This window comes from Helicoverpa armigera, chromosome 12, assembly GCF_030705265.1.
Source record: "Helicoverpa armigera isolate CAAS_96S chromosome 12, ASM3070526v1, whole genome shotgun sequence".
NCBI classification, from domain to species: Eukaryota; Metazoa; Arthropoda; class Insecta; order Lepidoptera; family Noctuidae; genus Helicoverpa; species Helicoverpa armigera.
The window spans coordinates 2,916,000-2,929,890 of NC_087131.1; the positions used below are offsets into that span (position 1 = coordinate 2,916,000).

Here is a 13,891-nt window from a genome sequence, read left to right on the forward strand (position 1 = left end):
AAGACAGAAGTCTTACCACGCGGAACCATTCGTTTCATTCCGTTTCATCCTATTGAATTTCAGACGCTCTTATACTGAAAAGAAAATTAATAAAGATTTACTTCCTACAATAGATGTTAGAGAAAAAGATTCATTGTACTGCAAAAGACGTGACAATATCCTCGAAACTTTTGTATGGGCTTTTGATATTTTTTCGAAAAAAAATTTTGACGTCAACAATTGCATTATTGAAGGACTCCAAATGCTTTTGTTATCAGAAATATTGAACTGTTTCTTTATCTTCCGTGAAAATAAGCCTGTAAATATACCACCTTTCTGAGAAGTAAACCGTGTATAAAAGACATGCAGTTCATTATTTTCTGGGAATTGACCCAGAAAATACAATACTGCATCACTATAGTTAAAAATGAATTACGCTTCATAAAAATCCATTCAATGAAAGTGCCTTTTCCAGTCAAGAAGCTGCCAGTATTTTTTATTTTGAAAAATATATCTATGGAGTCTTGCTGGTCTATGGAGTCTTGCCGTCTTATTCAAGACCTACTTTTAGAATCGTACTACTTACTTAATGTTTCAAATGAGCTTCAACAAGCCTATTTGAAATAATAATAAAAAACAGTTTGATATAAATCAGGGGGGTTACCTTGAAATATTGCTGGATACAAGGGCAACAAAAAGGCCTAAGTAACATCGGAAAGACTGCGTCAAAGAAGACCTAAGGAAGATAGGAAAGTCTACCAACTGAAGAAAGACAGCAAAGCTGAAGGAAGATTGTAGAGGAGACCAAGACCCACAAAGGCTTTAAGAGCCAACGGAAGTAAGATTGATTCAATTAACCTGTCACTAAAACGACGTTAAATAAGCTTAAAATACTTACTCTCTGTCAACCCTCTTCAAAGGAAATATGTGTTGATTTTCTGACCGTGATCACCTTTTAATGGGTAACTGGTAATAATGGTCAACCGCACTTGACCAAATTGAGGGGTATTGTGTAAATAAATAACAACATTTAAGGAATTCGGATTTTAATTGGTCGAAAAATACCATTTTCTGACATTAAAGCGAACAATACTTACATTTAGAGTTTCTTAATTTATTTACAAAAATATTTTTAGTAATATTGGCATCGATAGAATATTTCAAAATTGAACACTCGTTATACTTGTGCCAAAGAGTAAAAAACAATAAAATTCAAACTATATATTGATTTTATAAACCTTTTAATTTTCTTGATGTTAATATATGAACTATACATGTAATTCTATTGTTGCCAATATTATTATTACATATATTCAAATACAATGAACACCCTCATCAATTAGTAGGCCATAATTATCCAATATACAGTATTATCAGACTGCAATATTAACGACCAATGGACAAATTTTATGAGGCATAGTATATATGTTACCGGCCGAACCCGATTTTAGGACAAACCAGTTTTGCCTAGGCTCAACTAGTTCTTCCTATACGCGTTAGGATTAACTAGTATAGCCTAGTCCAAACTAATTTGTCCTAAGACCGATAGGACGGACCAGTTTAGGCTAGGCAAAACTAGTTGATCCGGATAGAAGTACATACACTCTAGGATAAACTGGTATAGCCTAGTCAAAACATATACATATCTAAAAGTCTAAATAAATTGATGAACTAAATAAACTACTACGTGTTTAGAAAAATAATCATCTTTATTAAACTATAATGACTCGTCGTTATGGATAAATTGATAATACGAACAATCATACTACATATATGTAGCAAACTAACAAATAATAGGTAAGTATTTTTTTTTTATAGAAGCAATAAAAAATCAAAAAATCAAATCTCAAATTAAAATTGTTGTCGTTAAAAGTTATGGATAATAATTGGTAATACAAACAATCACACTATAACAAATAACACTGTTTTTTTTTTAAGAAGCAATAATCATACGAGTATTATGTTACTTATTAAAATTGTTATTTATTTTAACACGGTTTACTTTGGTGGCACTTAGAATTGCAGAGTATCATTGCCTTCTTGCACTGGCATCTGTTTGTGGAACAGTTCTTGTTGCAGCTGCATCTCACAAAACCTTGGCCTGATCCAACAGAATGTTTCGTAGCTGCAGTTCTCAACGATATTTCAGAGTCTTGGTTTACATTTGCTACCTCTAAAAAAATTTGACTACAAATGCCGAATTCTGATCTAAAAAAAAAACATATTAGTTACTTTAAAATATCATTAATGATCTAGAAAGATAGATAAGTAATTGAGAAAAATAGAAACATGTCCTGACATGTTTGTTCAGTTACTTTCCGACCTCGCTACATTTGTTTATTGTTTAGACTAGGCCATACCAGTTTATCCTAGAGTGTGCGTATTGATATTAGGCTCAACTAGTTTTGCCTAGCCTAAACTGGTCCGTCCTATCGGGCTTAGGACAAATTAGTTTGGACTAGGCTATACTAGTTAATCCTAACGCATATAGGAAGAACTAGTTGAGCCTAGGCAAAACTGGTTTGTCCTAAAATCGGGTTCGGCCGGTAACATATAAACATATATTTTTGATTGTCCCCATAAAAAAATTGATTGAACAAAAGTAACTGTAATTCAAGAGCTATTTATAATTCCAAAATGTTAAAGTTATTTTTATATTTGTGTTAAAAAAATCCAAAGGATTCATTTAAGTTATATGATTAATTTGAGCCTTTTTTTAATATTGTCCATAACTTCTTGGCCACCAAATACGTGAGGGCTGTTATAAAATCTCATAAATATTATATATTTACGATAATATCAACATCCAGTATTCCATATTATAATTTTTATATAAATATAATATAATTATATTCATAGATGTTATCAATAAATAAATATTATTATTATAATAATTGAACATTGAAAAACTTCAATACTGAGCTCATATTTTCTTAATAATAATTTACATTCATAATCTAAAAATATGATAAATTGTATCACTATCTAATTAGTTGATATCTTATTGCACATTGAAATAAAAAACATAATTATGAAAATATTTTGAATTTTTATTTAGGTTTATACAAGACATCAAGAATTAATGATTTGAAATTCATAAATATCATGTACATTAAATAAAAAATCTATAGTATTCAATGAGATAATTTGTAGATGAACCAGTGTATATGAACGGTGTCAAAGTTACTATAGTTTTATTTATTTTACATAGAACTAAATCTGCATATTACATTCCATTACAATCATGAATTTCCTTTATTGGTAAGACAGAATTTCAAGAAAACAAAAATTCTTTGGTTAATACTTACCTCAAAAATAAATACTCAAAAATAAAAATTTTCCTGGATAAACATTAATATGAACAGACAGAGGTATTTTATTTATGAATGAAAACAATAAACGATATTTGTAGGTTTAATAAAGTACAACTTGACTGTTATGTTAAGAACGACGACATTTCAGATCCGCGTTCAATTCATCTTCATAGCAAATACATTTATAAGTCTGTATGTACGTTTTGAGTATTTATACATTATTAAACTTACTGGGTACCATAAAATATAATTATAAAATAATTATGACGATATACAGATGACAAAAATTGATAAAAGACAAGAGACCAATGTATTCTTTCATAGATATTAGTTATTTATGTACTGTACATACTTGCCTATCTACCCAATAATAATTACAAGTGCTGAATGTACACAACAGGTGACATTACACATATACATGTATATTATGTATAACTATATCGTTGATCAACATTCGATTCATTCTCGATACTGTACAAACACTCATAATATGCTAATCGTTCTATAAATGTCAAGTACTTGAGATATATTTAAATAATAAATCGTTGAAATTAAATAAACCTTCTTCAAGTTTTATGAAGACTTGTTATATAAAAAAATCATGATTGGATATTCAGGTATTTTTTAATCAAATCTCTAAAGTAAAATTTTATGTTGTGATAATTTGAAGTTTCATAAGTTAAATATGACTTGCAAATAGTAGTTGATATAAAATTTAATGTGAGATGCTTTGAGAAAATTAAACATAAAAAATACTTATACAACAGTACAGATACCTCAATATATTGATTTTCACGTCCCTGAAAGAGAGAATGAGAAAACATAAATTAAAATATAAATAGCTTTTTTAAGCACTTTTAAATATATCATTTGAGGTAACAAAATTCATCATAAAAATGACTTTAGACTAGAATCTTGAATCTTAAGATAACAGGAATATTATCCATAGAGGATGAATTTATTTTGTGAATTCAGCAAAATTTCTCAATAATTTTCTTGCTGACGGCGAGCTTAAGTTTCTTCGATAAGAAACTTATGCTTGAAAATAACTTAGTGAATATGAGAGATTCTAAAATAATGTCTATTTAACAGCATTTTCGGATCTTCAGATTAACGGCATTGAATATTTTTTTTTATTAATACGTGTGTGTTTTCTTCCCCTTAAAAATCATGCTTAAACATTTCATATTGAAACAGATCGAAGACTATAATGTTTTATAATTGTATATCTAGCAAATAATATTTCAGATGGTTTGCATTAAAAGCCCAAATCAAATAAAAATAAAATTATAATTTTACACTGTTTTCAAATCATTCATAAACATAAGATCACACTAAATCTGCTATGAGTTTTACTTCACGCATTTCTTTAGTAAGACAGTCCTGAATTTTCACATACCACGTGATACTATCAATACATTATTCGTTTATAATACACGGCACATTAATTAAAAATTATTTACAATATACACTAAAGTACAGTCGACGACACAAGTCACTTCAAAAGTCATTGTTACCGTCAAATATTTACACTTTCCTTCCGTGAATGTAGGCTGAAACAAAGAGAGCGTATATTATTCACTGCGTATATGTACATTATATGGTCAGCGTCAGAAGCGGAACAACTTAAAAATTTCAAGTGAGTAAAACGTAAACAGCCTTATTACTAAAACTTAAAAAATCTGACGAACACGTGTCAAAAAAAATGTGGCTACAAAACGGACCTTATTTTGACGTCTGTCATTTTTTTAGACAGGTGTTCAACAGACGTTTAAAGAAGAAAGTCAACGGAAGTTCATAATTGTCAATTTCTTAACAACACAAATGCCAAAATTTACTTACGGCCAGTTTCTTCATCAAAAGTTAAAGTTAAAGTAATGTCTAAAGTAAAAGTTACGGTCAAATACGTTTTTTCAAGGCTAAAGTGACAGCAAAACTAATAGAAAAATTGAATTTGACCGTTACTTTAACTTAAGACATTACTTTGACTTTTACTTTGGCTTTAACTTTTGATGAAGAAACTGGCTGTTAACATCCTAAACTTAAAAAAAAAGATGAATACACTGGTAAGTGTTCGACAACAAAATATTTAAAAGTTCTGAAAATTCAGATTTATTCTGCTACTTTTGAAGCTGACTGTACCCAGTAGTTTGAAGTAAACCAACTCCATTGTATTTTAAAATAACAAATTGATTTGTACTTCGTATGCGATACGAAAACAAAATGTTTTTGGTGGATACCTTTGTCATGTAAAAACACAAAATCGAGTTCTGACAAACAGTGATGACAAGTTGAAATCAAATCCTGTGAAAAGTCAAAAGTGAAATACTTGTTTAAAGGTGTTTTATTCAAGTGTAATAAATATAGTTTATTAAATGAAGGCTAAAATTGTATGAACGTTATAGACTGCATAAAGTTAACTCTACACAGTTTATATTCAAACGCAACGCTTTACACTGTAGCCAAACTGCAATATTTTATTGAAACTTTTGGTTTTACGCGGCCTTGCATACTTACATAATAATATTAATGAGATGAAACTTAGTTGAACAATATCATACAAACTGATTACTACATAATACATAAATAACTGACTACTACAACTTTCGTAGCGCGTAGTACGCGTAGCAATTTTATTCGTAGCACCGTAGCAAGAATATTTTAATACAGATAGAACCAAATTCACTTTTTTAATAGTAATGAGGGCTTTGGATTAAAGCCTTATGCCCGTTTTCACCAACAATCTCTTAACGTTTCCCTACCTAAGTGTCACTTAGAATAAGGGCTCCCCCAATAATAAAGGTTATAAGGGACACTTAAACTTTGGTGAAAACGAAATTCGTACTAAGTGTTCCCTAAATGCTCTTAGGGGATCCCTAAATTTAGGTATTTGTTGGTGAAAATGGGCATTAATCTTTTTGTACAAAAGCTTATAAAGTACATAATTTGTATGCTGTAATGCGTCAGTAGATAGGGACTGAAAAAAAAGTTTTTTCAATCAAAAGTCTTTCATTAAACCACATTGAAACAATAGAAAGTCGGTTTTGTTTGTGCGTTTCAATTTCAATGGATTTACGAAAAAGTTTGGCTCGCTTATTTTTATGTATTTACAAAGGTGGATCTGAAAAGGTGCAGTAATCAAACAATAGATATTAACATTGCTATTGTTTTTTGTACCTATTGAAAATCTTTATAAAAAACTTCAAAATGAACTAAGTTATAAAAAACATCAAAAGTTATTTACATATTTGGAATAAATTAACAAAGTAATACAATTTTATATTAGGTATAAAAAATAAATAAACATTTTAAAATTACACTTTTATTTTTTAAGTATTTCAAATATTTATGAAATTGTTAAAAACCAATAAAGGTAAATAGATATCGCAGCTTATAACCATGTTTTTCAGATATCGGTTTATTTAAAGTAACTGAATAAAGTAATATTATAAATATAATAAGAAATAAAGTTTTAATTGAAAAATATAACTATTCTATAAACATAATAAAGAAAAATAACTTCAAGTATTTAGTTATATGAAATTAAATAGTTAATGTAACAAGTTGATTAAAGTTCTGAAAGTTGAAAGACCTTTGTAAACTTTCGAGACCTTTGTCCATATAACTGGCAGTCTTTGCGGATTCACCCTCACTTTATACCAAGTCATAAAACATCTTCGTTTCAATATTATGAACCTTTTTTTAACTGCCTCGTAGGTCTAGCTGTCGCAAGTGCTTCTGCTGAGCACGAGGTCTCGGGTCCGATTCCCGAGTCGGGCCGAAATCGCTTTATGGGTTTTAGACAACTTTCACAAAGTAGCCTGGAACTTGGTGATTGATACACCCGTGCATCGCAGAGCACGTACATGTCGGCCCTGAGCCTGATGTCTCTCCGATATTGCCGGATTGCTGTCCCATCGGGCTATGAGAGTGAAGGAATACTGAGTGCACCTGTGTCTGCCCAAATGCTTGTGCACTATAATATGTCCTGCGCAGCCGAGCTTATCTCCTTACATGAAAACAGCCACCGTAGCGGATAATCGGCTAAGAGGACATCACATCATGAACCTTTCTAACAAAAGACTGCACAATGCTTGCACAAGCCTCAATTCATGCTCCAAGCTTCCTCAATGTGGTTTAGAGATTTGTGTAATCCATTTATTAGCCAAATAGTTACTAATTATCTAATTAGCAGACTGATAAATTATTATTCACCTTTCATACAACCAATGTTATCGGAAAATGTTTTCTTTATCTGAAAATTTGGTAAGAAAATCAGCTTTAAAATGATCATCATTTATTTGGCTTATCATAATTTTGGCCGATATTCTGTGTTTGAGAAAGTTTTCATCGATTTCTTTAAAGTAATATTTTGCAATCTACCGATTTTAAATTTAATTCAAATATAAATGTTGTTTATCAATGCCGCAATGATATTTCGAAAGCCACAACCAAAACAAACAGTGACCTTAATTAAATTCAATACTGCATATTAGTTTTACTAAGTTAGTTTAGTTCACTAACTGGTTTAGCTGTTTAGTTCCAAAACTACTCAACCAAAGTTAATGAAATCCTAGAACTCACGTCTAGGGATTCGTTACTGAATTAATTTGAAAGAAAGTAACACGTACTAGACCTAAATTCTATATTTTTATTATAATTTTATAAAGCTGCAGAGTTTGTTTGTTTGCTTTTACGCGCTAATCTCAGGAACCGGTTATCCCATTAAAAAAAAACTTTCAGTGTGAGATAGCCCATTTATCAAGTAAGGCTATTATAGGTTTTTTTATCCGGGTTCATGTAGAAGTTCCTACGGAATTTAGGTAAAAATGCTGGTAAAAGCCAGTATTGAATAAAACTCTGTAGCTACATTTTATTCAATTAATTGAAATCATCCAAGATCTACCTATGTTTTCTTATAATGAATAAATTTTTGTTTTATTTTAAAAATGCTTAAAAGACTAGCAGCTAAGTACTGAAATGTCACTCACTTTTAAGTGCTACTCAAAATAATTCTAACACAGTAACACTAATGCTAAGTACCTACTGACACAGAAAGACTTTTTAAGTAAAACTTGAAGTTAAACAACGAGTCAGTATTTTGAGGTGGAACTAACAGTATAAACCATAAGATATTTCTGATTGAATAAAAGATTAAGTCATCGATTTAAATTTTAGACTATAGTTTATCTCGCTGATAACACAAGGAAAAAAGATTGTTTGACATTGTTATTAGAAAAATATTGGGGCAGAGATAAACTAATTGATATACGGACTAAAACCATTGAATGTGACACTTAAAACGCTTTTCAATTATTCTCATCGAAATATTATAGGTAATGTCACAGCGATTTCTTTAATCTAAAGATTTAGGGTCATCTGAAACAATTTGAAAAAGGCGAAGATAAGCTTCTTAGAAAAAAGAGACATTAAATTCGAACTAGACCATCTATATTCCTAAATCCGTATGTAATCTCTTTGACATTGAGAGATTTTGGGCACATTGGACATTTTTTTATTACGGACACGTAACCATTCGGTGTTATAAGAGTTTAGACTTTACAAAATGATTAATGGATAAGCTAAAAATATTCCAAAATATGAACTTAAGAGGCTTGGAAGATTACGCTTAAGTAAGTTAACAACAAAGATTTTTTCCTCACAAACTTGGCATAAGTTTACAAAATACTCGAGAGTTTTACTAAGATTTTCAAGGGAGAAAATATATTTTTATTTTCAAACAAAGGACTATCGGAAGAGGCAATTAGGCGAGTGTCAGATAATAAAATGTCGGGGCGACCGCGATAAATTGAAGGCGATTGGAATCTTGACATTTTAGACTTAATAATCCTTACTTTAATATTGAAAATACTCTGTCTGTCTATCGATCTTTCATACCTAAAGCTATTGATCCGATTTTAATGTCTGTTTTACAGAAAACCTCATGTTGGGTACAGACTACTTTTCCCCGGTCTGGGAAATACATTTTGGATGAGTTTCAAATAAAAAATAGCTACGTATTATTTGTAAGTACCTAATGATATTATTTTATAACTTAATACCACAGAACTAAGTTCTACGAGTTTTAAAAAATACTTTCAAAGTCTCATTGTTAAAAAGACAATGGAAACTATTTTCATTAGGTACATTTCAGTTCGACTACAAAGTTCGACAATGTTCTCCCTGAACAATTTTATTACCGTCGCAATTTTGTCGAGTTCACCAACGTCATAGTTTTATATAGTTCCGATTGAAATTTTATATTTCTATGAAAGAGGTTGAGCCAATCATAAAGATAGTTACAAAGTTAAGAACTAATATAGAGAATATTTGCTTTCTATTATTTTACAAAGTAAATTGTAAAATGTAGGTATTTTCAAGCTTTTAAGTTACTAGCTGTTTACCTCAAGGGCTACCCGTATTAAAAGGTACACCATGACCTTCCTCAATTTTTTTTCAAATTGGTTTAAGACTTCCTAAGTTTAGCGTCTTCGCACAAACTCTTATAATTTAGTCTAATTATATTTTTTCGTTATTTTATAAAGATACTAATTGCATAACGATGTTTTGCGATTATCCGAAGTGTAGTGTTGCTTAGTTGCTATTTTTTGGGATAACGTAAATACATAAGCCTTTTTGTGTCTAAACTTATTGAATCAAGATTAACAACAAATAATATAATGTTTCTCTACCACGGGTTGGTTTTAAAACATAATTTAAAATTAAAATTAGTTTTATTAAATGCTTCTGACTTATTTCATTTACTAAACAAAAAATATATGAATAAGATGTTGTAAAACTACTTGAAATGAAAAATTTCCGGAGTTAGATTGAATTGCTTGAGCGTAGGAAATTAAACTTAAAGAAATAGAGGTTCTACTGTTGATGGCAGGTCTGTTCAATTTATTCATACTACCTGCGACTTTCAGAGCTAGAAAACTTACGTACTTACTGCCATTGAAATATATCTTTGCTTAGATTTCAATTTAGGTGAATATACTTAGTTTAATTACTAAGTATGACAGATCGTAATATAAAAAAAAAGAATTATGGGTACCTGAGATTAGTGCGTTCTAACAAACCATAAGAATCAAACTCTTCAGCTTCATATTCTTTTATTTATTTCATTTCCTTAATTAGGACAGCCGCAGGTTATTTGCACTAATTAAGAACACAATTACATATAACATTAACTTCTCACAGTAATTCAAACAATTTTTCTTCCATCATAAAAATATCGCAAAATGTACCGCCCATTTGATACATCATACCGCATAACTATGTGCCTAGTTACCATACTAACAACGATGTTATTTAGCTAGACCCAAAACAAACACAGTAATTGCACGAATTTTGTACACATAATTATTACGTATGTATGTCAGTTGGGAATGCGTCGGTTTTGAAACTTTTGATACCAAGTTGCAATATTAAACGTGACCTAAAAACGTCCAATAGCCGTCCACATTTAGTTATTTGTTTCAATGTTATGAGATGCGTTAGTTAGCTTTTACTGCGGTTTCATCATTCTGAGAGATGTTTTTTTATTTCATACTAGCCGTTTTCCAGCGGTTTCACCCGCGTCCCGTGGGAGCTACTGCCCGTACCGGGATAAAATATAGCCTATGTTACTCGCAGATAATATTTGGCTTTCAAATGGTGAAAGAATATTTAAAATCGGTCCAGTTGTTTTTGAGTTTATTCATTACAACCAAGCAAACAAACAAAGTTTTCCTCTTTATAATATTAGTATAGATGTTCTATGACACCTTTCAATAAGGTCTACGTCACCCAATATAATAAGGCAAGATGTTACTGGTGGGCAGCAGTGTAACACACCTATGTATTATTATATAAATGTTTCTGTTGATCTACTGGCTCTAGTAAACAGCCGCAAAATAAAAGATTCCAACAAATTGGGAATTATCTCCTTTGTGGGAAATCGGTTAAAAACTGCGTGCGACCATCACTAATTTAATAAATTCGCGAAATTGCAACCTTTGAGCGTGCACTCTTGCTAATGTACAATTTTTTTGTACGCCAACAATTTTGGTGGTATGATACAATTGTACCGTAATTTAATCAAGCTCTGTACTGAAAATGAAAAAAGATTTACGGTTGCATGTACTATTTTTAGCTAGTACGGCAACAATATTTGGCTCTGGAACAGTATTCCAATTAAAAATATAGGACACGGTTGAATAGCACTGTGGTGCAGCTACATAAGTCATAAAATAACCACTACTGTAATTTAACCTTTATTTAACTAGAAGCGGATTCCTGTTTCTACTACTTTTTTTATTAAGCTAACTTTGCGTTTCAAACTATCCAAACTAATTTGTCAAAAGTGTAAAAATAGTGTAGTATAAAAGTACTTATGATTTAAGTACTGTGGTTGCAACATTGCATGAATATGACAGTCCATTTAGTGTCCGTCCAACAGTGTGGTATTAATATTATTATACCAACTTGTAACTTATATCCTTCCTGAAATATTGAACCTTATACTCGTGTACTATGGTATATTTTCCTTTGCTTTGCTTGTCATGGTTCCATGACTTCTGTATGATAAATGGGTGCAAGTTTGTTAATAAGGAACTTATTTATCGCGTTTTTATTTCGCACACTGGACTATTTTATCACTCGTACTAAACTTTCTTTGTTGCATGATTATCAATTTTATTTGTGCCGTCGTAAACTACGCCTTTTATAAGACTAGGTTTAAATTATTCATTTCGACGTATCAACTGTGTGTGTGAATATCAAAAAACAATAAATATTTGGACCGTCCGGATGGATACCTTCAAACGAAGGAACTACAGACTTGTACACAAAACTGTTATACGATGGCGCATCGTCAAAATTTGCATGCTCAAACTATATAAGCGCTAAAACTAAAAATATGTTGGCGTATGAAAACCTTTACAACACCATATTCAGCATCTGCCTTTTTCCAACTGTGTTGTGGTCGGCTTGCAGTCTAACTCTGAAACTCCAGGATGGAGCTAAGTATCAGGGCATCTGTGAAGCGACTGCCTATCTGACCTCTTCAACCCGGGCCCCTCTTTACTAAGCCTGTTGTACATTACACTTTTTGACTTCTGACTATCAGTAACGTCTGCCACAAATGTTCAGATAACAAAATCTTCACAATACCATAAAACAGAGTTATTTCAAGGTATCTCACCATCATAAAAGATTCCATGAGGGCACTTAGGGCAGCTAGCAAGCAAATGCGGTCTCTGCGATTGGGGGGCGTTGTAGGTCCGATACGACGAGCGCTGCCATTCGCTTACTGCACTTCCTCTTGAATTTCTGAGTTCCTCGATACCTGTAGAGACGTATACTTCAAGGGGATTATTGACGAAGTAACGTAGTCAAAATAGGGTGGAATTACTACTAGCTGTCACCCGCGGTTTTAGTTGTAAACTGAGATAAGAACAAAAGTAAACCTTCATTACATCGATATGCAGTAGTTCAGCTGTGACGTGATCCCTAACAAAAAAGAAATTCAAATACAACCTTTCTAAAGTTCATTGCCATTGTATTGAAAACTACCACTTCTGAAGTGGACTAAATCTAAAATAAATCTCTCTACAGTGTTGCCTATTTTTATCTCGTATTGAATGAAAAGTGTTCCAAAGTTGTTGGCAGAATCGGAACAGTCATGAAACTTCTCAATAGACGTCTAAGAATTCACGCCGACTCTCAATAAAAAGATCAAAATGAAATTCTGGACCTATTTTTGTGGAGTCTACCTTTGATGTTAGGATAAAAATTTCTAACATTAGCTTCCGTCAGAGATTTCACCCACGTCCCTTGAGAACTACTCTGCGCAGACATTATTAAAAGTAGCTTATGTCCTTTCTCAAGCTTCAGATTATCTGTGTAGCTTTACCTAAATCGTTTCAGTAGATTTGGCGTGAAAGAGCAACAGACAGACATATTTTCACATTTATAATACCATTAAAGATTTTTATCAAAAAGTATACCTTTTTTTTTCTAGTATCAACACGGATTTAGCCTAAGGGGCTAAGACTTTCTATTATGTAAGCTATGTAACTTTCATTCATTTTAATGTTATTTTGAAGGAATTTTCGACTATGTCACAATGTAGCATGCCTATAAAATCGTAAAACATTTTGCCAATGTACAGTCAACTTCAGGTCAGTGGCAATAGTTTTATAGGAAAATCAAAGGTACTTATTACTATTGAGTTAAGGTGCATGACAGTTACCACTAATGTGCAGTTTACTGTACATAGTTGATATCAAAACAGCGTTTACCTATTTTTGTCTAATATAATTAGGTACCTAAGAAAACTAAGAAGTCATTCTATCTTTTAGCTTCCACAAGAATGATTTTACTACGTTCTTTAGTCAAAGCTAAAACCTCGTAATGAATATTTACATTTAAATAAAATCTGCACCTGCATTTCTTGAAGACAAAACGAAAACTCATACAAAATATTAATTTAATTTAATAAAACCTACTTTAGAGATCATTAGTCTAAGTTTAGCTTTGAGAAATAAACCGTAAATATCATTCAACTTGTAAATAAATTAATCTCTTTTTGGTAAAATTAAACTGTTAAAATT

General features: G+C 31.2%; 1 protein-coding gene across 4 annotated transcripts in view; it reads right to left on the bottom strand.

Annotated features, from left to right (window-relative positions):
* Nucleotides 1-4,692: 4,692 nt before the first annotated feature.
* Nucleotides 4,693-13,891, bottom strand: part of LOC110378152 (tachykinin-like peptides receptor 86C) — a 68,640-nt gene continuing 59,441 nt past the window's right edge. The window contains exons 10-11 of one of the 4 annotated variants that reach the window (XM_064037152.1): nt 12,481-12,624; nt 4,693-4,846 (exon numbers count right to left, since the gene is read on the bottom strand). In XM_064037152.1, the coding sequence (XP_063893222.1) occupies nt 4,821-4,846; nt 12,481-12,624 (170 nt within the window). In that variant the 3' untranslated portion in view covers nt 4,693-4,820. Of the gene's footprint in view, nt 4,847-12,480; nt 12,640-13,891 lie in introns of all 4 variants that reach the window. The other 3 variants (XM_064037151.1, XM_064037154.1, XM_064037153.1) reach the window with 3 other exon arrangements.